At 36.1% G+C, this 25,490-nt stretch overlaps 1 protein-coding gene across 6 annotated transcripts in view; it reads left to right on the top strand.

Moving 5' to 3' along the window:
• ATP11B (ATPase phospholipid transporting 11B (putative)) overlaps positions 1 to 25,490 on the top strand; it is a 126,114-nt gene that overhangs the window by 38,789 nt on the left and 61,835 nt on the right. For 5 of the 6 annotated variants that reach the window (XM_032298494.1, XM_032298495.1, XM_032298498.1 and 2 more), the window contains exons 5-12: positions 2,103 to 2,210; positions 2,409 to 2,537; positions 3,115 to 3,218; positions 8,066 to 8,113; positions 11,471 to 11,535; positions 14,804 to 14,885; positions 23,072 to 23,222; positions 24,147 to 24,344. In XM_032298494.1, the coding sequence (XP_032154385.1) occupies positions 2,103 to 2,210; positions 2,409 to 2,537; positions 3,115 to 3,218; positions 8,066 to 8,113; positions 11,471 to 11,535; positions 14,804 to 14,885; positions 23,072 to 23,222; positions 24,147 to 24,344 (885 nt within the window). Of the gene's footprint in view, positions 1 to 2,102; positions 2,222 to 2,408; positions 2,538 to 3,114; positions 3,219 to 8,065; positions 8,114 to 11,470; positions 11,536 to 14,803; positions 14,886 to 23,071; positions 23,223 to 24,146; positions 24,345 to 25,490 lie in introns of those variants that run through there. The other variant, XM_032298500.1, reaches the window with a different exon arrangement.

The following is a 25,490-nucleotide window of genomic DNA, read 5'->3' as shown; positions in this document are numbered from 1 at the left end:
AAATGAGGCCAACATAATTTAGGTGTTTTAAGAGTGCTTTCCCACAAGGTTTCTACCTGAAAACAGCATAGTTTCAAAATAGTCTCTTTTTTTTTTTTTTTTTCCTCGAGATGGAGTTTCACTCTTGCTACCCAGGCTGGAGTGCAATGGCGCGATCTCGGCTCACCGCAACCTCTGCCTCCTGGGTTCAGGCAATTCTCCTGCCTCAGCCTCCTGAGTAGCTGGGATTACAGGCACGCACCACCACGCCCAGCTAATGTTTTGTATTTTTAGTAGAGTCGGGGTTTCACCATGTTGACCAGGATGGTCTCGATCTCTTGACCTCGTGATCCACCCGCCTCGGCCTCCCAAAGTGCTGGGATTACAGGCGTGAGCCACCGCGCCCGGCCCCTAGTCTCTCATATTTTGCTTTTTATTTTATAGTTTCTTAATATTTAAAAAATAATAGATGCACTTTTTTTTTAAGGGAAACAGCACAAAATAGCATGTAGTAAGTCTTATACTCCTCACCCCCAGTCTCCTAGTTCTTCTACCCAGGGAGCAGTTATTTGTAAGTTAGTCCAGATATCTATGCAAAGTGTTCACACAGGCAGGCATGTTTTTTCACAAATGGTAGCATAGAACAAAACCTATTCTGTACCTTATCCTCTTATTCATTTATTACTCTTGCTTAGATATCGCGCCATTAGCTGTACTAGTGTTGTATCTCTTGAGTTCTTGAATTTTCTTAAAATGTCACAGGAAGTCTTTTCCACTTAAAAAAGATTACCATTCCTTAATATTTAATCAAAAGATTCTTTGTGAAATGCTTGTTTCCCTTCCTAATGATGATTCATACAGGCTAACATTTTTGTTGAGTACATTTGGCCCTTGAACAATGCAGGGGTTAAGGGAACTGATCCCTTGTGCAGTTGAAAATTCATGTAGAACTTTTGGCTCTCCCAAAACTTAACTACTGATAGTCCACTTTTCATCAGAAGGCTACTAATATCATAAAACAGTCGTTTAACACATATTTTATATGTTACATGTATTAGATACTGTATTCTTAAAGTCAACTAAAGAACATGTTATTAAGAGGATCATAAGGAAGACAAAATATGTTTACTATTCTGAAGTGGAAATAGATTGTGTTAAGGGCCTTCATCCATGTCTTCACATTGAGTAGACTGAGGAGGAAGAGGAGAGGTTGGTCTTGCTATCTCGGGCACAAGACGTAGAGGAGGTCAATAGGGAGGAAGGAGATTTAGGCACACTCAGTGTAACTTTAAGTGAAAACAATCCATGTATGAGTGGACCTGTGCAGTTCAAACCTGTGTTATTCAAGGGTCAACTGCATTAATTATAATTCTGTCAGTCTATTAAGGAAGTAAAAGAACACAATCTCAGTTTCAGAATCTGCTCATTTTTTCCTGCTTATTGTCTGTAATGCTCTGTGAATGTATACTTTATAATGAAAATATCATTTGTACATAGAAACAATAAAATGTAGTGACTGAATAGGTGTTGGAAAAGAATACAAGTCGAGAATGACTCCCCAAGTTTCTGGCAAGAACAGGTTGGTAGAAGGTGATATCATCTGTCAAGATGGGAAACGGTGGAAATTTGGCACACTTTCAGGACATCATCGGTTTGGTTCTGAACGTGTTTAAGACATCTATGAGTCATCAAAATTGAGATATTAAGAAAGCAATTAGATATTCAAGTTTGGAGTCCAAAAGAGATGTATGGCTGGAGATACACATTTCAGAATTACCAGCATGTTTATACTATTTGAAGATACAGGGATAGATGGAATCTCCTAGCGAGAAAGAGAAATGTGAGGAAAGGATACGTAAAGGTGACGTAGAAGGACCCTCCATAAGGAAATTGAGAAGAAATAATAGAGGTCCTGTGAAAGCCAGGAAAATGGTGTAGCAAAAAAGAAGCAAGTGTTTCCAGTAGGGACAAATGTCAAATGCCTGTGAGCATATGCATCAAAGTGGCCTAATATGATTCTGGAATACAGTGTTTTAGGGAAGTTTTTGAGTTTTTTTCTTATTTAAGAAACGTATCTTCAAATTATACTGAAAAAATGTTTTTTACCCTTGGGATATTTACAGGGATATGAAGATTGGTTACGGCATAACTCAGATAATGAAGTAAATGGAGCTCCTGTTTATGTTGTTCGAAGTGGTGGCCTTGTAAAAACTAGATCCAAAAACATTCGGGTATGCATCTGGTAAATAATGGAAATAATTTTATCTTCATATCACAGGACATAATTCTACTCTTGATATTATGTTTTACTTAAAAGCCTACTTTCCTACGCTAAAATACCATGATAGGCTACTTATTTAGAGCCCAACAAAAGTAAGTCCCTGCCTTTTAAACTCTGTAAATTCACTCTTCCCCAAAATTCTTTATAGGTGGGTGATATTGTTCGAATAGCCAAAGATGAAATTTTTCCTGCCGACTTGGTGCTTCTGTCCTCAGATCGACTTGATGGTTCCTGCCATGTTACAACTGCTAGTTTGGATGGAGAAACTAACCTGAAGGTTTGTTCACATATGTTTTGAGTATTGCTGTTGGAACAAAATGTCTTTGGACTGTAATGATACTTTCCTTTGGTTAAAGTAATAAAGTTTGACCTGATTAAGGAGAAGATTTTAAAATTACTGACTATTCCAAAAATTAAAAGGTTTTAAAAAAGAATTGATGTTATATCTTTATTTCAAGGGTAGCTTCACATGGGTTTAATCCAAGTTAAAAACAGAAAGTGTTTTTAGAAAAAATATAATCTTTTACTATTTGTGTTGCTTTTAAAAGATGACAAACAGATTTATATTTTCTGTGTTCAGAGTATAATCAAAGGTGAAAATTCACAATTTAAACTTTGAGTATTAGCACACAGACTTAATTTCCTTATATGCAAATGGCCTCTGTAGACAGGTAATCATAGTAGCTTCCTTTGTTCCTTGTTTATTTTACATTTTTCTTTCTCTTCTCTTGTCTACCTGAGTGATCTCAAGTATAGCATGCCATGACTTCACTGATAAAAGAGATTTGAAATAACTGATATCGAAGGTCCCATTTGGATCTTAAAACTGTACAATTTGATTCATTTTTTTTCAGACACATGTGGCAGTTCCAGAAACAGCATTGTTACAAACAGTTGCCAATTTGGACACTCTAGTAGCTGTAATAGAATGCCAGCAACCAGAAGCAGACTTATACAGGTATGGTGTGATACTCAGTATACTCATTTTAAGTCCTATTTACAGACCTCATTTTTATTTTATTTTATTTTATTTTATTTTATTTTATTTATTTATTTTTGAGACGGAGTTTCGCTCTTGTTACCCAGGCTGGAGTGCAATGGCGCAATCTCGGCTCACCGCAACCTCTGCCTCCTGGGTTCAGGCAATTCTCCTGCCTCAGCCTCCTGAGTAGCTGGGACTACAGGCATGCGCCACCATGCCCAGCTAATTTTTTGTAGTTTTAGTAGAGACAGGGTTTCACCATGTTGACCAGGATGGTCTTGATCTCTTGACCTTGTGATCCACCCGCCTCGGCCTCCCAAAGTGCTGGGATTACAGGCTTGAGCCACCGCGCCCGGCCCAGACCTCTTTTTTTTAAATAACCAGAAACGTAAAATGAAATCTTTAGCTAATTGGAGACAATATTTGTGGGGTCGGTTGGTGGGGGGTGCGATTAATACAGTGAAACAAACTAGGAGCAGAAATTGCTAGAATTCTAAGCAAAAGGTAATAATTCAAAGGCAGTGTTTTTATTCACAAGTTTCTTCACATTACCTTCTATTTAAGAACTAGCATGCTCGCTTTGTAGCTGTAACAGTAGTTATAGTAGACATAAGATTATTTTCTTAGAAGAAAATAATGATTTTTTTTGGTAAGCTCCATGAAGCCAGGGACTATGTCTTTGTTTTTACTGCTATATTATTTAGAGGATACTACTTTTAAATTAGCATCTGATAAAGTTTTCAATATTTTACTTACATATAGTACGTAATACAGTAAAAAATAATTTTATATAAATATTTAACAGCTATGAATTTCTCAAAGACAGAAACTTATTCATCTTATCTACCACAGTGAACACAAAATAAAATACGTATTTTTGTAGTTTGTTGGATTTTAAAGATCTTGTTTCTGAAAGGAGAGAAAGGAACTTGTTTTAACATTATGGTTTACTAAATACAGGGTTGTATACCTTCAGTGATCATCTTCAGTAATCCTGCCAATTATATGTGGGCTGTGGAATGGAAACAACTTTTTATTATTAAAAAATCAAATGACAAACTGTGTTTATTTTTACTCAATAAATGTTGAGTAAACTATAAATTACGCCACTTTGTAAAAATCACCCTCAGTTTCTTGTTGTATATATCCTCCTGTTGGTTGAAATGTTTCAACGTCTTTAGCCATTGGCTTTTCCAAACCTCTTATATGTTTTTTGGATCCATCTTTATAATGGAGGTTTTCTCCACGTGATGTTATAAAAATTGTACACTTTCATCAAAGTCAGATGCAGTGTAGAATTTGCCAGTTAACTAAAAGCTTTGGAATCATGTGCTTTAAAATCACTTGATAGACTGTAAGACATTTTTAGCTGTGAAGAATTAAGTATTTTAAGATTTCTATATTGCTGTTATATCTTGGTCTGAGGCAGTGTCAAATTAAAAAAAAATTATTAAAAACCAGAAAATGGACAACTAAGCAAGCATAAGATTAATATGAGATGAAGTATAACTAATGCTTTAGTGTATGGTTTTTACATTATCTTGGAATATGGGGAGAAAGTTTGAAAAACTTTAAACAATTTTTCTTCCTTATCAGAAGTATATGTTTCATTTTAAATATAAGTAAAACATAATTATTGCAACAGTCTTTTGTAATAGAAAACTCATAATTATATCACTACTTAAAATTTTGAATGCTGTTTTTATTCATTTAACAAATTATTGTTCAGCGTATATGTACTCATTGTGTTAGGTGGTAAGATAAATAACAGTAGTTTCCTTCCTTGAGGAACTCATGGGAATTAAAAACAATATTTGCATAAAATTATATCTTTCATTTATGTGCTTATAACACATATGTGCTATATATTTATTCACATATGTTACATGTGAAATATTGCACATATTTTAAATGTCCAAGTAGGAATATGCTTAGATAGGTATATATGTAGATATTTAAAATCTTTTTAAAGAATTGAATGATATAGGTACATACTGAAATATATTGTTAAATGAAATAAGATACAAAGTTGGGGCTCTCATGTGATCCCCGTTATGTAAAAATAAATGTGTGTGCAATAGGAAAGACATGGAATCAACCTAAGTAACTGTCAGTGGCAGACTGGATAAAGAAAATGCAGTACATATACACCATAGAATACTGTGCAGCCATGAAAAAGAACAAGATCACATCTTTCGCAGGCACACGGATAGAGCTGGAAGCCATTATCCTTAGCAAACTGATGTGGAAGCAGAAAACCAAATACCACATGTCCTCACTTATAGGAGCTAACTGCTGAGAACACATGGACACAAAGGAACAACACACACTGGAGTACTTGAGGGTGGAGGGTGGGAGGAGGGAGAGGAGCAGAAAAAATAACTATTGGGTACTAGTCTTAGCATCTGGGTGACAAAATAATCTGTACAACAAACCCCCGTGACCAAGTTTACCTATATAACCTACTTATGTACCCCTGGACCTAAAAGTTTAAAAATAAATAAATAATGTGTGTGTATGTGTACTAAATAGATAGGTAGTTAGGTAACAAGATAGAATAATTGATAACTGCAGAAAGAAAAACCTGGAGGAATCGTAGATCAAAATTTAGTAATATTCTTGTGGTAGGATTTCCACCGATTTTTAATCATTTTTTTCTTTTCCATATTTTTAAATATTTCTGTATTTTATTTATTTATTTTTGAAACAGAGTCTCACTCTGTTGCCCAGGCTGAAGTGCAGTAGCATGATCTCAGCTCACTGCAACCCCTGCCTCCCCGGCTCAAGCGATTCTGCCTCAGCCTCCCAAATAGCTGGGATTACAGGTGTGAGCCACCACGCCCAGTTAATTTTTTTACATTTTTAGTAGAGACAGGGTTTCACTATGTTGGCCAGGCTGTTCTCAAACTCCTGACCTCGAATGATCCACCCACCTCAGCCTCCCAAAGTACTGGGATTACAGGTGTGAGCCACCACACCCAGCCTAATATTTATTTAAAGAATGTGGATTGGCTTTGTGATTTTAGAAAGTATTTTTCATTGTTTTGAACAGTATTCTTGACCTGTTTTAAAATATTGCAGGAAGCTGAATTAATGATCATTTTAAATGGCTATGAATAGTTCAAGTGGGTATATGAGAACCTAACAATTCCCAAACATTTCCATAGTTGGCTCTTTTCATTGTTTTACTGTTATAAATATTTTATGGTACCTTATTACAAATAAATTCACCAGTTCAAAATCTAGTGGTTGGATAGTTCATTGCTTTCTCCTCTTTGATACAGTTAGCTAACTTGTCTTCCAGAACACTCCCCTCTCTTGGTTTACCTCCTCACTATTCTGTCTGTCTCAGTCTCCTTTGCTAATTTTTCTGTTCTCCCATCCTTCTTCCTGTTAGAGTGCCCAGGACTTGTACTGTTCCCTTCTTTACCTGTGCCTTTCACTATCTACCTTCACTCCCTTGGTGATCTCACCCAACCTGCTGGCTTAAAAGACTGTCTACATGCAGCTGACTGTCAGGTTTATTTCTCTATCCCAGACTTCTTTCCCTAACTCCAGCTCCCTGTTCCATAGTTCCACCGTAGAAATCTCAAATTAATCAAGCTGAAAACTAAACTGCTAATCTTCCTTTCAGAACCTTTTCAGCCAGCAGTCTTTCTCATCTCAGTTGATACAGTCCATCCTTCCATTGCTCAGTCGGCCAGAAATCTTGCAATCGGCTATGACTCCTCACATCTCCTCTCCCTTTGCCTTTCTGCACCTCCTTACTCACATCTCACCCCAATTCATCAGAACATTCTGAAGGCTTACCTTCAAAATACATCCAAAAATCTCACCGTCTTACTCTAGTTTTGTCTGAGCCAGTACCATCTTCTACCTGGATAACTGCTGTCTTATGTCTGTTTCACAAAAGCAGTCATAGTGTTCCTTTTTAAATGTAAGTCAGATCATGTCACTCTTCTGCCCAAATTTTGTCCTGGCTCACTATGTCACTCAGAGTCGGAGCCCATATCTCTATAACCATTTATAAGGTCTGTTCCTACCCCCCACCCCCACCTGTCTTCTCTGCCCTGTTTCCTGCCCTTCCCCCTCTAGCTCATCCTCCAGATACACTGAACATACCATATCCGCTCCCAACTTTTCACTAGACCTAGCCTTTGTCTAACTCTTTAACACCTTCAAGTCTTTGCTTAAATCACCTCCTCAGTGAGGCCTACCTTAACTACTTAGTGCTGTACCCTGACCTGTTCTGCTTTTCTGTTTTCATAATATATAATACTTTCTAGTATACTGTGTGATTTTTTTTTTTTTTTATGTTCATTGCTTATCATCTCTCTCACTAGAATGTAAACTCAAGGGCAGACATCTTTGTGTATTTTGTTCACTGATGGATCCCCAGCACGTAAAACAGGATCTAGTCATCTTGCAGGAGTTACTGTGTATTTGTTGACAACTGATAGAGTAAACATCTTTGCATACCTAGCTTTATGCACTTAAAATTTTCCTTTTATTGAATTACAGGTTGACTATCCCTAATCCAAAAATTCAAAATCCAAAACGCTCCAGATTCTTGCCATTTTGAAAACACTTTTTATTCATTACCTCATTCATAACTGGAGTAGAGATAGCAAGAACTCTAAATGTTTTAAAGCTTAAGGACTGATAAGTATTTTTAAAATAATTTATAGCAAGAATATTGAGCCATTCATATATACACATGATTTTTGTTTCATATATAAGAATAGTGCAAAAACTCTAAAATGTTCCACCCATTGATGCCCTAAGTGATACTATATATTTTTGTAATATGAATTCTTTGATAGATTCATGGGACGAATGATCATAACCCAACAAATGGAAGAAATTGTAAGGTAAGAATTAATTTGTGTTATCTAATTACCTTTAAGTGGGAACTGTCTGGGGGAGGGACTAAAAGTTCCAAAGGGAGATTATGTAAATAAGCAGCCCATTACGGGAAGGGATTGATTTTGTTGTTTTTTGTTTTGTTTACATTTAGTGGTTTATTATATCACTTCAGAATCATTCAGTGAAAGCTAGAGTGTTTAGTTGGTTAATCCAGAACTGCTTACTTACTCTTCTGATTGGTTTATTATGTCCTTGATAATAAACCACTAAACGTAAGCAAAGCATACAGATGAAGAGATGTGTAGGGCCAGGTAGTGGGGAAGGGTTGTGGAGCTTCTGTGCTCTCCCTGGGCATGCCACTCTCCAGAAACCTCCAGAAGCCCTCCCATCTCACTTCTCTTATTTTTTTTTTTTACGGAAGTGTCTTGACATCAGCTTTCTTTACACCAGAGTATAGGGCAGGAAGGACCCTCTTTGGGGAAGGCCATATGACCCACAATTTAGAAAGGTGGCCCACAATTTAGAAAGGTGGAGGAAGAGGAAAGTCCTACCTTGGGGTGAAAGGAGAGCAGGAGAAGGTCAGAGGCCTGCCCCTGAGGCCTAACATACCCAACATTATAACAAAAGACTGTAACAAGGGATATGGGAGTTATAAGCCAGGGACCGTGGATGGAAACTAATATGTATCTCATAATACCACAGGCCATCCCCTAGTTTTCAAACACAGATCCCTTACACCCAAAGAATATACAGTTCAGAAGACACTGCCACATTACCAGAATCCCATTCAGTCAGTAATTCGTCCAGTCCATCACAGTGCGTGAGTCCCAGAGTAAGGTCACTCAGGTTTGCAGGCTTCTTATCACTCTTCTCAGATTCCAAAAGCAGCAGTGGTCTCTGCAAATAGCTTCACTCTTTTAGGCATCTGGTATTTATTATTGAGCTAAGAAACAATGTCATCTCTTGCTCTGAGCCTCTTTCAAGGTGTTAATGTTACGTTGGATTTCCCTCAGTTTGCAACCCATTTATTCATTCATTTACCCTCAGCTATTATTTCTCCTTTTCTCCATTATACTCAAACTTTTTCAGGAAAAGGTTAATTTAAAAGCACTTAGGATTTCATCCGCTAGTAATTTGTAGCAGCAGCAAGTGAGGATGAAACACATCCCATAAAATTATATCAAAATAATTTAGTAAGATTATTTGTGTTTTTGTATTTCTTTTTCTAATAATACTAGGTAGTAACATTAAAAGGAAACATAGCTGCTTTTATTCAGCTCCTTATGCATTAAAACCCACAATGCTTGGTAATTCTAGAATATGAAAATGTTTTATATACTGTTTAGTAAGTATAAATGCTGTGTTCTTTACTTCAGAATCATTCACTGCAGACTGGAGTGTTTAGTGGTCAGTCCAGAACCACTTAACTTACTTATTTTATTATTATTATTTTTTGCTTGGTTGGTTGTTTCAGATTGTTTTCCCTCAATGTTTGGGTTAATTTCTGGCTCCTAAATGAAATACTTTGTGTCAGTTCAAAGATAATGCTGATGGGATATGATTACATTGTTACTCATGAGCATAAGCCTAATTTATCATCAATCTTGGAATCAGCTCCTGAGTTTCTAATCGTATTTGACATTCTACCTCTTTTCTCAGGACATGTTCAGTTTATACGGCCTGCATGAAATAAGTTACTAACAGAACTGAGCATTTTTTAATGAAATCCTCAAGACAAGCTAGCAAAAATACGATACATTCACATTGATTCGCATTTTTAGTAAGCATTTATGAACATAGGGGTATATTTAGTAAACTCTGTAGCAAGATCTTTGTATGCATAGGATCCCTGCTGAATAACTATGACTAGGTTTATTTTGATTTTTATAGGGAAGTAGTGAGAAATAGGATACATGTTCTGAGTTGCATTAATATATGAAGGAAAATAGCAGTTATATTACTGCAGCCCCTAGAATGGTTAAAAAAATGATCCATGTTCTCTACTGAAACAACCTGACGGAACTGATGAATTATCTTTTAATCTGAAGCTGTCATTACCTCCCAATTTTATATGCCAATGTGAGCTAAAAATATTTCTGTTTATTGTTAGAAGCAACACTGAGTGAAAAATAGCTATTTTATAGCTCCTAAAATAATTTTCACATTGATTTTGGAATATCCATGGAGCGCACTCCAAATATGACTGTATTGGTTCTCCTTGCTTCATTGCACTTGTTTACAGTGTTCGGGTTTGCAGGTATCTTCATAAATGGTTCAGATTATGTTTGGTTTGGATAACTGTGTGGATATTTCAGAAAAGTATAAGGAATAGCAACAAAATAATGGCTTTTTAACTTATCCATAGAAGATTCTTATTTTGCTGTCACTAAGAAGATCAATTTCCTTTCTAGTTATTCCTTGTCATTTTGTATCTCCTTTATGGAGAGAAATTCAAACAGCAAGAAGACCTGTGCTTCAAGAAGTATGCAATGCAAGTAGTCAAGTCGTACTGTGCAATCTTGCCTAGAGAAAGCACTAACATACCTTCTACGCTGTGTTTTATAATTTATTATAATTTTAATTGTGAACTCATATCCTTATATGCAAATCATACTACAATTTATGTTTACATTGTGTTTTAATTCTTTATTTTCCCTTTCAAAGCTGTGTATTAATTTTGCTTTAAAATTTTATCTTCTGCCACACATGTTTAAATCACTGCTTACTCTTTGATTTTGCTGAATTTTATGTTTAAAAATTTTGAAACTAGTGGCTTTGTGATTGTATTTACATGCATAATTACTTTTCTGAGCCACTAATCTTAGAGCAACTGAAATACTAAAGCAGGTGTTCATTGTTACAGTAACTAACATGATTGGCCTAGGCAGAATTTTTTTTTTTTTTTTTTTTTTTGGGTAGAGACAGGAGTCTCACTCTGTCTCCCAGGCTGGAGTGCAGTGGGTGGCACAATCTGAGCTCACTGCAGCCTCCGCCTCCCAGATTCAAGGAATTCTCCTGCCTCAGTCTCCCAAGTAGAAGGGACTGCAGGCGCACGCTGCCATACCTGGCTAATTTCCTTTGTATTTTAGTAGAGGTGGGGTTTCACTGTGTTGCCCAGGCTGGTCTCCAACTCCTGAGCTCAGGCAATCTGCCCACCTTGGCCTCCCAAAGTACTAGGATTATAGGCTGAGGCACCACGCCTGGCCCCTAGGCATCTTTACAGTAGCTGGAATTTTGGTTTAATATGAAAGCAGTGTTGTAGCTATAGCTTAAGTACCTTCTGCTGAAGACGCCATTTTAGAATCGAATGGAAATGTTAATATATTCAGTGCTTTATGGTTATTTTCTTTTTTTTTCCCTAGACCTCTGGGGCCAGAGAGTCTCCTGCTTCGTGGAGCCAGATTAAAAAACACAAAAGAAATTTTTGGTTTGTGCATAAACATTTTAAATGATTGATTTGTGTTAATGCTTTATATGAAGTACTTTTAAAATACAACTTTATGGTCTTTTGGTTAATTTATTAATAATTGTCATTTATGATGATTTTCTTAGAAAGTTTGTATTAATGTAGTCTTGTATTTTTGTGTTGATGATCCCTGTTTTTTTTTTTTTGTTTTGTTTTGTTTTTTTTTTTTTTGAGACGGAGTTTCACTCTTGTTACCCGGGCTGGAATACAATGGCACGATCTCGGCTCACCGCAACCTCCGCCTCCTGGGTTCAGGCAATTCTCCTGCCTCAGCCTCCTGAGTAGCTGGGATTACAGGCACGCACCACCATGCCCAGCTAATTTTTTGTATTTTTAGTAGAGACGGGGTTTCACCATGTTGACCAGGATGGTCTCGATCTCTTGACCTCGTGATCCACCCGCCTCGGCCTCCCAAAGTGCTGGGATTACAGGCTTGAGCCACCGCGCCCGGCCCCTGATCCCTGTTTTTTAATAGTAGGCTAGAACCTTACTCTTATCTTTATGATTGGTTGTGAAACTTAATGCAGATAATTTATGTAACACTTCTAGTAATGGTGGGTGATACCCAGTATAATCTGGCATCGTGGTACAGTAAACCACTTCTATAATTCCATTATGATTATTAGATTAGATTAATACCTGTGGATTCATTCACTCATTCATCTATTCAACAAATTTTTACTGCTACCTGAATATATACCAGGTGCTATTGGAACATAACTCTGACTACAACAGGATGAATAGGTATTGTTCTTGCCTTGGAGATCTAAATTAATATAGTACACTCAGTCAACTATAGGCAAATTGTGAAGTTAATGATAACCTTTAGCTGTTACCTAGCTCCTCCCATTTCAGGGATGGCCCTTAGCATCCCGTCCTGCTGTGTTACCCACTGGCTGTCTGTAGCTTTTGAGATCTTCTTTCACATTTGCTCTTTTTCTTTTACCTGTACTGTATCTTGTCTATCAGTGTTAAAAAAGCCCATATCTGGGAGAAAAAAAAATAGCAAGTGTTGGTGAGGAAGTGGAGAAATTAGAACCCTTGTACGTTGCTGATGGGAATGCAAAATGTTGCAGCTGCCTTGAAAATTAGTTTTGGCAGTTCTTCAAAAAGTTAAACATAGAAATATATGACTCAGTGATCCCACTCTACATGTATATATATATATATATATATATATATATATATATATATACCCAAAGTAACTAAAAATGAGTGTTCACACAAAAACTTGTACAAGAATGTTCATAGCAGCACTATTCATGCTAGCCAAAGGTTAGAAACAGCCCAGTGTTCATCAGTTAGTGAATAAATAAACAAAATCTGGTATATCCATAGAATGGAATATTATTCCATTTGGAATATTATTCCAAAAAGGAATGAAGTATTAATGCATACTATAATATGGATGAACCTTGAAAGTATTGTGTTGAGTGGAAGAAGCCAGACACAAAAGGCCACACGTTGTATGATTCCATCTTATGAAATACCCAGAATAGGCAAATTCATAGAGACAGAAAACAGATTAGTGGTTTCCAGGGGCTGGAGAGTAAAGGAGAATGGCGAATGTTTGCTTAATTGGTACAGGGTTTTCTTTGCGGGTGATGAAAATATTGTCTAGCTAGATAATATGGATAGTTGCACAAAATTATAAATGTACTGTCACTGAATTGTCCACTTCAAAATGGTAGATATGTATATTTTACCACAATTCATAAAAAAAAGAAATTCATAAAATGTTCTAATACCAGAAACCAGAGTAAACTTACTTCAGGGCTTTTAGATCCTCTAATATAACATTGTACTTTAACACATTTTTTTTTTTTTTTGTGTTTAAATATAGATCTGGCTTCACTCTGTCACCCAGGCTGGAGCACAGTGGTGTGATCTCCATTCACGGCAACCTCTGCCTCCCAGGTTCAAGCAATTCTCTTGCCTCAGCCTCCCAAGTAACTAAGAATACAGGCGTGTGCCACCATGCCCAGCTAATTTTTGTATTTTTAGTAGACACGGGGTTTCATGATGTTGGCCAGGCTGGTCTTGAACTCCTGACCTCAAGTGATCCACCTGCCTCGACCTCCCAAAGTGGCGGGATTGCAGTGTGAGCCACCGCACCTGGCCAACACATCTTTCTAGTAACTTCATCACTCCTATTTACTTTATACCATAATGAATGGGGTCCACATTTTGTACACTCTTAAAAGAAAATGTGTATTTGAATGCCTTTAGATGGGTCTGCCTTGCCTCAGTACCAACTCTCTGCATTGGATCATTCTGGCTATTTTACCACATTTCTACAATCTCTTGTTTGAGTTCTAATACCCTGCCTTTAAGGAATAAGTCAAGATAAAAAACTTCCAGGACAAATATTTAGGAAGAGGGCATGACGGGTTCTACACTGCTTTTCAAATTGTACTATTTAGGGATGGGAATGAACACTTATTGATCATCTGTCAGTTTTTAGGCATTTTGTTAATTTTTCATACAGACCTCACCACTCTATGAGGTGTTTTTTTCCCTTTTAAAGATGAGAAAATTGAGACTCAGAAAACTTACTTAGCCAAGGATGTAGAACTAATAATTTACAGAGCTAGAATTCAAACCACAGTCTGGCTGCAACGTTTCTTTTTTTATAAGCCGGTCTTACCTCATTTCGTTCGTTGTCCAGTTTTAGTCCCATTACTACTGTCATCCTTGCTCATCTCAAAGTCGTTCAATAGGCAAACATTTTTTAAATAGCACTTTCCATGTGTTTACTTGATTTACTCTTGACAGACTTCCATATTATCTCTCCAGTGGTTATGGAATAGTGTCTAGATCCCTGACTCCAGCATTGAGGGCTTTTCACACTGCGGCCACAATCCATTGTCCCAGCCTAACAGAAAGTGTGTCTGTCTCTGTTAACACTGCTGCATTTGTAATGGCCTTCCCTGACATCTTTGTCTTTCCAAATTCTTTTCCTTTATCAATTCTGATTCAGTAATACATTTTTCATTCAGATATCTGTTGCAACTCAAGAACAGGACCAATGCCCTTCCCCATTTAGCCAGTTGAGTGATTGGGGTTTCCCAAAATTAGACTTAGAAAGCCTTTTAAAACTCTGAAAATACTTAAAAGTGAAATTATAACAATAGTCAGATAGTACACTAAAAGCTTTCATGTGAGTAATGTATTTATTTCTCGTGAAACATGCTAGAGGATTATTTTAAGAGACGATTTTGTTTTATAGGTGTTGCTATATACACTGGAATGGAAACTAAGATGGCATTAAATTATAAGAGCAAATCACAGAAACGATCTGCAGTAGAAAAGTAAGAAAACTATTTTCAATTATTTATATGTAATTATAATTATACTTTTTTATTCATTTGGTATAAAATATATAAATATATATGTTAAGTAAACACGGTGATAACCTTGGGAACATTGATAGTTTCTTATATTTTTACATATAAGTAACATTTTGCACAGTCTTGGGCGTGTAATAGATGCTCTACAGTATGACTTTTTAAATAAATACTGTTGGATAAATGGTGCAATCACTTAATCAGGCTAATGCTTCTGCAGATAACAGTTCTAAAACTGAAAAAAAAAAAAAATTTAATAACTATTTGAAAACATTGAAGACAAACCAGAAGCAAATAGTAATGGGCAATGAGTCTAATCCTGAAAGATGATAGCAGCAAGGGGGAAAATTCAAAAGTAACACTCTTTGCCTCAGGGCACTCCCCAGTTTATGTGCTGTTTGGAACATCAAAAAGTCTGAACTTTACTGGATAGAAGTATCAGAGGACAAGGTTTAAAGCTGGAAGAGCAGCCGGAAAGTTAGGGGAAAATAATAAAGGGAATTAGTGTTAATTCCCTCCTGTAAGCAATGAGATGTAAGTGACAGAAGGGAATTAACTCTAAAAACTGCACATAAATTCTGCCGAAGTCCTTGGCTGAACTATGTATGTGCAAGGGCGACAACAGAGAATTTTACTGCTGCCCGTTGCAGTGGAGACACAGTTTGCTGTTTGAGCCAGGTGAATTTAACTGACTACTGCAATAAAAATTGGCACTCTTCTGAGGAACATAAAAGAATACAGACGTCTACAATGTGTATTATTTATAAAGTTCACTCTGCAATAAAAAAATAAGCAGAATGTGAAGAAAATGTAATTCATCCATAAGAGAAAAAGCACTCAATAGAAACTGTCTCCAAAATGATCCAGATCTTGCATTTAGCAGACAAGAACTTTAAAGCATATATTTATATTTATTATAAATATGTTTAAGGGCCTAAAGGAAAATTTGAATGAACATATGGGAAAATTCAGCAAAGAAATGGAAACTCTTGACTTGAAAAAACATAATTACTAAAATGGAAACATCATTAGGTGGGCTCAACACCAGACTGAGGAAATCAGACCAATGAACTTGAAAACACAACGGAAATTACTCAAAGAACAGAGAGGGAAAAAGATTGAGGAAAAATGAACAGAGCTTCTCAGCCATGTGGGATAGTATGAAGTTGTCTGGCATGAGTATAACTGATTCCCAAAAAAATAAAAATATTTGAAAAAATAATAACTGAAAATTTCTAAAATTTGAGGAAAAAAACTTCAGCCTACACTACCAAAATCAGTAAACTCTAAGCAGGAAAAATGCAAAGAAAACCACACCAAAGTACATCATGGTCAAACTACTAGGTTCCAAAGGAAAAAAGAGTATTTCAAGGAGCCAAAGAAAAATGCATCACATAAAAGTAAATAACAATATGAGTGATAACTAGTTCTCATCAGAAACAACAGAGGACATTGGGAAAGGACATCCTCTTCAGTAAATGGTGCTGGGAAAGTTGGATAGCCACATGCAGAAGAATGAAACTGAATCCCTGTCTTTCACCATATAGAAAATCAACTCAAGGCTGAGCACTGTGGCTCATGCCTGTAATCCCAGCACTTTGGGAGACCAAGGCAGGAGGATCACTTGAGGTCGGGAGTTGGAGACCAATCTGGCCAAAATGGTGAAACTCCATCTGTACTAAAAATATAAAAATCAGCCAGGTGTGGTGGCGCATGCCTGTAATCCCAGCTACTCAGGAGGCCGAGGCAGGAGAATCGCATGAACCTGGGAGGCAGAGGTTGTAGTGAACTGAGATCGCACCACTGCACCCAGCCTGGGCAACAGAGCAAGATTCTGTCTCAAAAACAAACAAAAAGAAATGTGTATTAGAACCACAAGGAGATGTTATCTTGCTGCAGTCTGAGTGACTATTATTAAAAAGACAAAAAATAACAGATGCTGCCAAGGATATGGAGAAGAGGAAACTATTGCACATGGTTGGTGGGCATGTAAGTTGGGATAGCCACTGGAAAACAGTCTGGAGGTGTCTCAGAAAACTAACAATGTGATTACCATATGATCCAGCAATCCCACTACTGGGTTTTATCCAAAGGAAAAGAAACCAGTGTATCAAAGGGATATCTGCACTTACATGTTTATTGCAGCACTGTTCATAATAGCAAAGCTGTGGATTCGGTCTGACAGTCCATTAGCAGACGAATGGATAAAAATATGTATACATACACATACAGTAGAATACTGTTTGGCCGTTATAAGAATGAATTCGTGTTATTAGCAGCAACATGGATGTAACTGAAGATCATTATGTTAAGTGATATAAGCAAGCACAAAATAGACACTTTATTAGTGGCACATGCCTGTAATCCCATCACTTTGGGAGGCCAAGGTGGGCAGATCACTTAAGGTCAGGAGTTCAAGCCAACATGGCGAAACCCCATCTCTAGTACAGACGCAAAAATTAGCCTGCGCGGTAGCGTACACCTGTAGTCCCAGCTATCTGGGAGCCTGAGGCAGGAGAATCATTTGAACCCGGAAGGCAGAGGTTGCAGTGAGCTGAGATCACACCACTGCACTCCAGCCTGGGTAACAGAGCAAGACTCCACGTCAACAAATAAAGACATTTTATTAATATTTTTCAAAGAACCAGCTTTTGGCTTTAATTTTGTGTATTGTTTATCTCTCTTCTATTCCATTGGCTTCAGCTTGCACCTTCAATTAATTTCCTCTCTTTCTTCTCATTTTGGGTCTGATCATTCCTCTTTAACATCTTAAGGTGCTAGATGAACTCAAATGATGAATTATAAAGTTTTCTTAAAAACCTGCCTGTAAATGAACTGTTAACAAAGTTCCTGCATTTTACTTGAAGTAATATAATGGCATCTGTAAGTAAATTGTAGTAAGGTAAAGATGCATATTCTGATCTCTAGAGCGATCATTAAAAGCAATAGGCAAAGATTATATAGCTAATAAGTCAGAGCAGCTGAATATTAAAATGTTCGGTAAACCCAGTAGATAGCAAGAAAGGAAGAACAGAGAAAACCAAATGAGACAAATATAAAACAAATAGCAAAATGGTAATCCTAAATTTGACCAAAAATTACCTGGAATGTAAATTCATCTGTCTAATGAAGTCAGAGATTGTCACAGTGGATAAAAGAGCCAGACCCAACTCTATGCTGTCTAGAATAGATGCAGTTTACATACAAAGATATAAATAGGTTGACATTAAAAGAAACACTATGTATATAGTAAGCATATGAAAACTGAAAATAGAATAATTCCATAATTATACATGGAAAGTTTAGACAGATCATATGATGAGCCATAAAACAAATCCCAAAAGGTTGAAATCATACAGAGTATGTTCTTTGACAATGAGGGAATTGAATTAAAAATCAATAACAAAATCTGCAAGTATTTTGAAATTTAAGGACAACTCTTAACTGACTAATGATTCAAAGGAGAAATCACAAAGGAAATTTGAAATGTCTTCAAATAGAATAGTAATTTAAACCTAACACATCTACATTTGCAGACTCAAGGCAAAGCCCAGCTCAGAGGGAAATTTCTAGCTATAAAGTTGATAACTTCCTACTGAGATTGACTGATTAAGCAAAACAGAAGTGGTATAAGAGAAAAAATAGACCATTCAGGTATGGTTTGTTGATTTTCAACAAAGCAACAAGTCAATTCAATGAAAAAATTAATATTTTCTACAAATGATGCAGCAATTGGATATTAAAATGAGAGAAACATAAAACTTAGCTTCTACCTTATACTGTACTCCAAAAAGGTTTTGAAAACGAGTCATAGACCTAAACATAAAAGCTAAAATTATAAAACTTTTAGAAGAAAACCTAGATATCTTTATCACCTCGAGTAGGTAAAGATTTCTTAGGATACAACAAATAATTAAAAACTTGATGTTAGACTTTTTCAAAAGTAAAAACTTCTGTTCTTCAGGCTACATTTAAAGAAATGAACATACACATTACAAACTGGGAGACAGTATTTGCAAAACATGTATCCAGCCAAAGACTTGTATTCAAAATATAATATGTAATGGGTGTGTGTGTGTGTGTACCGGATACATGTTTTGTACACACACACACACTCACTCTCTCTCTCTCTCTCTCTCGCTCTCTCTCTCTTTGCCTACAAATCAACAATGAAAAGAGATGCCAATAAAAAAAAAAAATGGCCAAAAGCTGGAAGGTAGACACTTAAATGGCCAATAAGCACATAGAAAAGTATACAACATCATTATGAGAGAAATGCAAATCAAAACTACAAAGAGATACAAATGCATGACTTACTAGAAAGGTAAAAATTGTAAAGACTAAATGTTTCAAGTATTGGTAAAGATTTGGAACAACTGGAACTCTTCTAAATAATCCATGAGTCAGAGAGGAAATCTTAAAAATTTTTTAAAATACCTGTATGTCAGTGAAAATACAGAATAATAAAAATGGTAGGATACAGCTGAAGCAATACACACATTTCTAGCACTAAATACTTACATTAGAACAGAAACAGCAATGACAAAGGGAAATGAACATTGAAACCATAATGCCATTTACAGTTGCTCCCCAAAGAAGGAACAACCGAGGTACATATCTAACAAAATACATAGAATTCTCTATGCTGAAAATTACAAAACCCTGAGGAAAGAAGTCAAAGATCTAAATAAATGGACAATATATCATGTTCATGGGTAGAAAGACTCAGTACAGTAAAGATGTCAATTTTCCCAACTCAATAGGTATAATGCAAATTCTAGAAAAATCTCAGCAAGTTTTTATTTTTATGTTTAGAAATAGAAAATTTATTTTGAAGTTTAGATAGAAAAGCAAAGGAACAGTTTTGAAAATGAAAAAGTGGGAAGAATTACTATCTGATGTTAAGTCTTACTATAAAAGCTACAGTAATCAAGACAATTTGGTATTGGTGAAAGAATAGACACATAGATCAGTGTTACACAATAGAGAACCCCAGAATAGACTAACACAAATAGGTCCAGTTGATTTTTGGCAACAGCACAAAAGCAATACAATAGAGGAAGGATAATCTTTTTCAACAAATGGTGCTAGAACAATTGGATATCCATAGCAAAACAAACCCAGACCTCCACTGTATATAAAAATTAATTCAATTGGAGCATAGATTTAATGTAAAACATTAAGCTACAAAACTTTTAGAAGAAAACAGAATCTTCAGGACCTAGCATTAGACAAAGGACTAGAAGACATGACACTGAAAGCATAATTCCTAAATGAAAAAAGTTAATAAATTATACTTAATCAAAGTTAAAAACTTGGCGCTGTGAAAAACCCTCTGAAAAGGATGAAAAAAAACAAGCAACACTGGGGAAAATATTTGCAAACCACAAATTTTTCAGAGGCTTTATGTTTAGAAATACAAAGAACTCTCATGAGGCCAGGTGCAGTGGCTTAGGCCTGTAATCCCAGCACTTTGAGAGGCTGAGGCGGGGGGATCATGAGGTCAAGAGATCCAGACCATCCTGACCAACTTGGTGAAACCCCGTCTCTAGTAAAAATATAAAACTTAGCTGGGCGTGGTAGCCCACGCCTGTAGTCCCAGCTACTTGGGAGGCTGAGGCAGGAGAATCACTTGAACCCGGGAGGCAGAGGTTGCAGTGAGCCGAGGTCACACCACTGCAATCTAGCCTGGCAACAGGGCAAGACTTTATCTCAAAACAAAAATAAAAACAAATAAAAGTAAACATGAAAGAACACTCAAACTCAACAGTAATTCAGTGACCCAATTAGAAAATGAGCAAAAGACATAGTTCATATTTCACCAAATACATACTTCACCAGAGAAAAGTTGCAGATGAAAAGCACATGAAAAGATATTCAGCATCATTATCTATTAGAGAAAAGCAAATTAGAAACGCATTGAGATATCGCCACACCTATTGGAATAGCTAAAATCAAAATGGTCATACCAAAAGGCTAGGAGGCAGAGAGAAATCTTTTCTGTGTTGTTGGTGAGAATTAAAAATAGCATACCCACTCTGGAAGATAGTTTGGCAAACTAAACATGTTTACCATATGACCCAGCAGTGGTTAACTCAGAGAAATGAATTTTATGCTGACACAAAAATTCAAGCAGAAATGCCCATAGCCACCTTGTTACAGCAAAAAACTGGAAACAGCCCAATGTCCTAGACATCTTCATTGAGCTTTTTTGTGTATCTGTTGCTGTAGTAGGTTTTCTGAGATGTAATTCCCTCTCTTTTTGGAGATTTCAATCAAGTTGGAAGTTAAAACTAATACACAGTAAAAATTAGGTAATAGGGGCTGTGGTACTAGTTTTAAATTTAAATAAGGGAAAGTTGAATATAAACCAATGTAGTTAGGACAGACATTAGGAAGGAGATGGATTTTGAGTTAAATTTTGAAAAATACACTAATAGGGAAAAGGGAGAATGTGTCTGATGAGGGTAGACATGAGCAAAGAAAGATGGAAATAAACCAGGCATTTTGTTGCTGCAAGGAGACATGACTAGTTTAGTGAAAAGAGGTCAGATTTAGAGTCAGACAGATATAGATTTGAACTTCATATCCCTTCCTTACTAGCTCTGTGGCTTTGGACCAGTTGTTTCCTTCTCTTGATCCGAGTGTTCTCATCTATAAAAATGTGAGCAGTACTATAGGTGAAGTGCTACTGTACCTCATACATGATAACCAACAAAAGCCAGTTCTGTTCTTACGTTCCTTACTCCCTACCTACTGTCACTACAGGATATATAGAGTTTACATTCAAACATGGTAGAGTATCAACTTATTCCATGGTTAAGTTTAGGTTAAATTACGGAAGGCCTAGGGAGAAAAATCAGAATTCAGGCATTTTTCAGTCTTTTAAGAGTTTTTACAAAGCCCGTGATTCGCATTTTCCCTCAATATTTGTTGAATGTGTGAGAGTTCATTATAACGTTGTTTGTTTTGCATACATTTGAATTTGCAATGAGTTCCTTTAATTGTATTAATATGTTTTTTAACTTAAAGATGTGGCATTAAGCTTACCTAGAAAAGAGAAGAGGGTTTCTGAAATCAATTCCTGGCTTGTGTGATTTTTGGGAAATTTACAGAATTATTTTTGGGCTTTGGTCTTTGTCAGTGCCAAGGCGGGTGGATCACAAGGTAAAGAGATCAAGACCATCCTGGTCAACATGGTGAAAACCCATCTCTACTGAAAATACAAAAAATTAGCTGGGCATAGTGGCGCGCCCCTGTAGTTCCAGATACTCGGGAGGCTGAGGCGGGAGAATTGCTTGAACCCAGGAGTTGGAGGTTGCGGTGAGCTGAGATGGTACCATTGCACTCCAGCCTGGGTAACAAGAGTGAAACTCCATCTCAAAGAAAGTATGTAATAATTTCTCCTTTACAGGGTTTTCATCTAGATTAGAAAGGATAGTGGATGTGGCAGAAATTTTAATGCTATGCAAATGTTTTTAGCTATTACACTTATTAGAAGATGGATGCTGAAAATGTAAAAAAACAAAAAACTTAGAATAATTACTTATGGCAAAAAATAACTGACTAAAGCCGTCATTTACTGTAAGCATTTTGAATGGTAACCTGGCTGTAGTAAACAGCCAGACTTGTAACCTGTGTGTCAATTCTTTTATTGCTAATAAATAAATTCTATTTAATAGTTATTTCTTTTTTTTTTTTTTTTTTTTGAGACGGGGTTTCGCTCTTGTTACCCAGGCTGGAGTGCAGTGGCGCGATCTCGGCTCACTGCAACCTCCGCCTCCTGGGTTCAGGCAATTCTCCTGCCTCAGCCTCCTGAGTAGCTGGGACTACAGGCACGCGCCACCATGCCCAGCTAATTTTTTGTAGTTTTAGTAGAGACGGGGTTTCACCATGTTGACCAGGATGGTCTCGATCTCTTGACCTTGTGATCCACCCGCCTCGGCCTCCCAAAGTGCTGGGATTACAGGCTTGAGCCACCGCACCCGGCCAATAGTTATTTCTTGAAAACAAAAACTGTGTGTTTTAAAATAGTTACAGTAATACCTTCTATGTTTTAATATCTTCTCTAATACAAGTGTTAATTTCCAAGCAGATGAGTATAGTAATACATAACTTGTATGTTTTATATTCTCTTTTTCTTCCTTTAGGTCAATGAATACATTTTTGATAATTTATCTAGTAATTCTTATATCTGAAGCTGTCATCAGTACTATCTTGAAGTATACATGGCAAGCTGAAGAAAAATGGGATGAACCTTGGTATAACCAAAAAACAGAACATCAAAGAAATAGCAGTAAGGTATTTTATGGTGTCGTTGACTGTGTCATAAAGGAAACATTGTTTGGCTTTAGTAGTGACTTCTGATAGGAGTGGCCACTGTAATCCTAAAACCATTAGTATTGAAGGGTGACAGAAATGGCATTGCAAATGTAGAAAAGCCAGCATGTTTGTACTGGTATGCTTTTTGCAGTTTTTGGCATAAGAAGTTGTATTCCCTGTGGTATGACTTGAATAGTTCAAAGAGGTCACAAGATTTTAAATCCATCCATATTTGCATTTCACATTAATACTACAAACTCAGTTTTCTCTTCCATTTACTATATCTTATAAATGAATCAAAGAGTAAATGGTTGTATTTTTAATTTTGTCTGAATAATTCAAGGATGCTTATTACCAGTCTTAACATGAAGTAATATGCAAATTATACCATGTTTTAATTGATTAAACATCAACTACCAAGAGAATTTAACCTAAAATTTTGGTAAATAATTGTTCTCCAAATTTCACTTTACATTAAAATCTATGTATTGGAAGACAGAAGAAAGTTACACTCAACTTTCAGTAGTTATTTGATTTTGAAGGGTAGTAGAAGAATGAGATAAGTACACTCCAGAGATTATAATTTTGACAAAGGTAGTTTCAGTCATACCAGGCTTTTGGTTAGCCTTTGAAAGTAACAAATTAACTTATTTGAATTTACTTCATCAAGATTCTAATGAGCAATAAAATAAACAGGAAATGTAATGTTAAAAAGACAATTCAATAAATTAATAAAATTTCAATAAATGAAATTCAGTAAATGAATTTCAATTCATGAGTCTATTCTAGCTCAATATAGTTGATGGTCATGTAGGCATGAAACTTTCTGGTAATTTTCTTCAGTAATACTGAAGAAATCCTAGTGTTTATTTTCTTACCAAACAATTATTTCCTCTTTTCTAGATTCTGAGATTTATTTCGGACTTCCTTGCTTTTTTGGTTCTCTACAATTTCATCATTCCAATTTCATTATATGTGACAGTCGAAATGCAGAAATTTCTTGGATCATTTTTTATTGGCTGGGATCTTGATCTGTATCATGAAGAATCAGATCAGAAAGCTCAAGTCAATACTTCTGATCTGAATGAAGAGCTTGGACAGGTGAAAATGATCCTAATATTTTGTTTTTCTAATTTGTTATTTTTAGCAATACATGTACAAAGATTAACATAATAAGATATCACAACGGTTATATCAAAAACAACCCTCCTTTGCTCCACTCCTAGCTGTTTCCAATTTTTAAATCCTGAGATCCTAAGTTGCTTCTTTTGTTATTTACCACTATATTTCTATTTGATATTCTTAAGTTTTAGACATTATCTACTATGGAATATAAAGACAACTCATACTACTCTTCCCACAGACATACCCAGACACATATCTACTTTACTTCTCCATAGCCACCTAATATTATCATATCACAATTTGGGATTTAATAAAATTTTTATTAACATTACTATAATTGTTTTTATACTGTTCACTAATGCCCACTTCTGTAGGTGTGCCCTGTTATAATTACATTTCCCTTCTTACACATTTTGTTTTCTCAAGAGTTAATTGCTTTATTTTTTCATTTTCTTAATTTTCATATACCCCAAACAAGTCTCTGATTATATGTAGCATGTCTGCATATTCAAACATATCAGGTAATCTAGGAGTTCCTTTCTTCCTCCCCGCCTTCCTTTTTTTTTTTTTTTTTTTTTGGTAGCCATGTGTTTGGAGGCTTTCGCCTTCCTGCTCCAATTGGACTTAATCTTTCATTCTTTCTGGGCTCACTTCTCAGCTGTCACTCTGGACTTCCCTTTACCATCACTCTGGAAATTCTTTTGCCTCTCTCCTGTTTTGGATCTCCTTTTTCTCGCATCCCGTGTCTTCCCACCTGTAGTTTACTTTCTTTTGGTGCTGCACATCTTCTAATAACTTCCTGAGAAAGGATGTATGAGAGATTTTGAAACTTGGCATGTCTGAAAACATCTTTATTCTCTTTTCATACTTGATTAATAATTTAGCAGGTATTACATTACAGATTGGAATCTTCAGAAATTTGAAGGCATTTTATTGTTTTCCAGCCTCCAGTTTTGCTGTTTAGAAATCCAGTACCATTGTGATTCCCAATTCTTTATGTATGATCTGTTGTTTTATCTCTGGAAGCTTTAGGATCTCCTTATGCAGTCGTTCTGAAATTCATGGTGGTGTACTTTGGTGTTGGTTTTTCCTTTTTTTTTTTTTTTTTTTTTTTTTTTTTTT

Source organism: Sapajus apella, unplaced genomic scaffold, assembly GCF_009761245.1.
Source record: "Sapajus apella isolate SASKATOON/1434 unplaced genomic scaffold, GSC_monkey_1.0 scaffold38, whole genome shotgun sequence".
Lineage (NCBI taxonomy): Eukaryota > Metazoa > Chordata > Mammalia > Primates > Cebidae > Sapajus > Sapajus apella.
The sequence above is the reverse complement of the archived record's forward strand: the minus strand, read 5'-3'. Positions and strand labels throughout refer to the sequence as shown.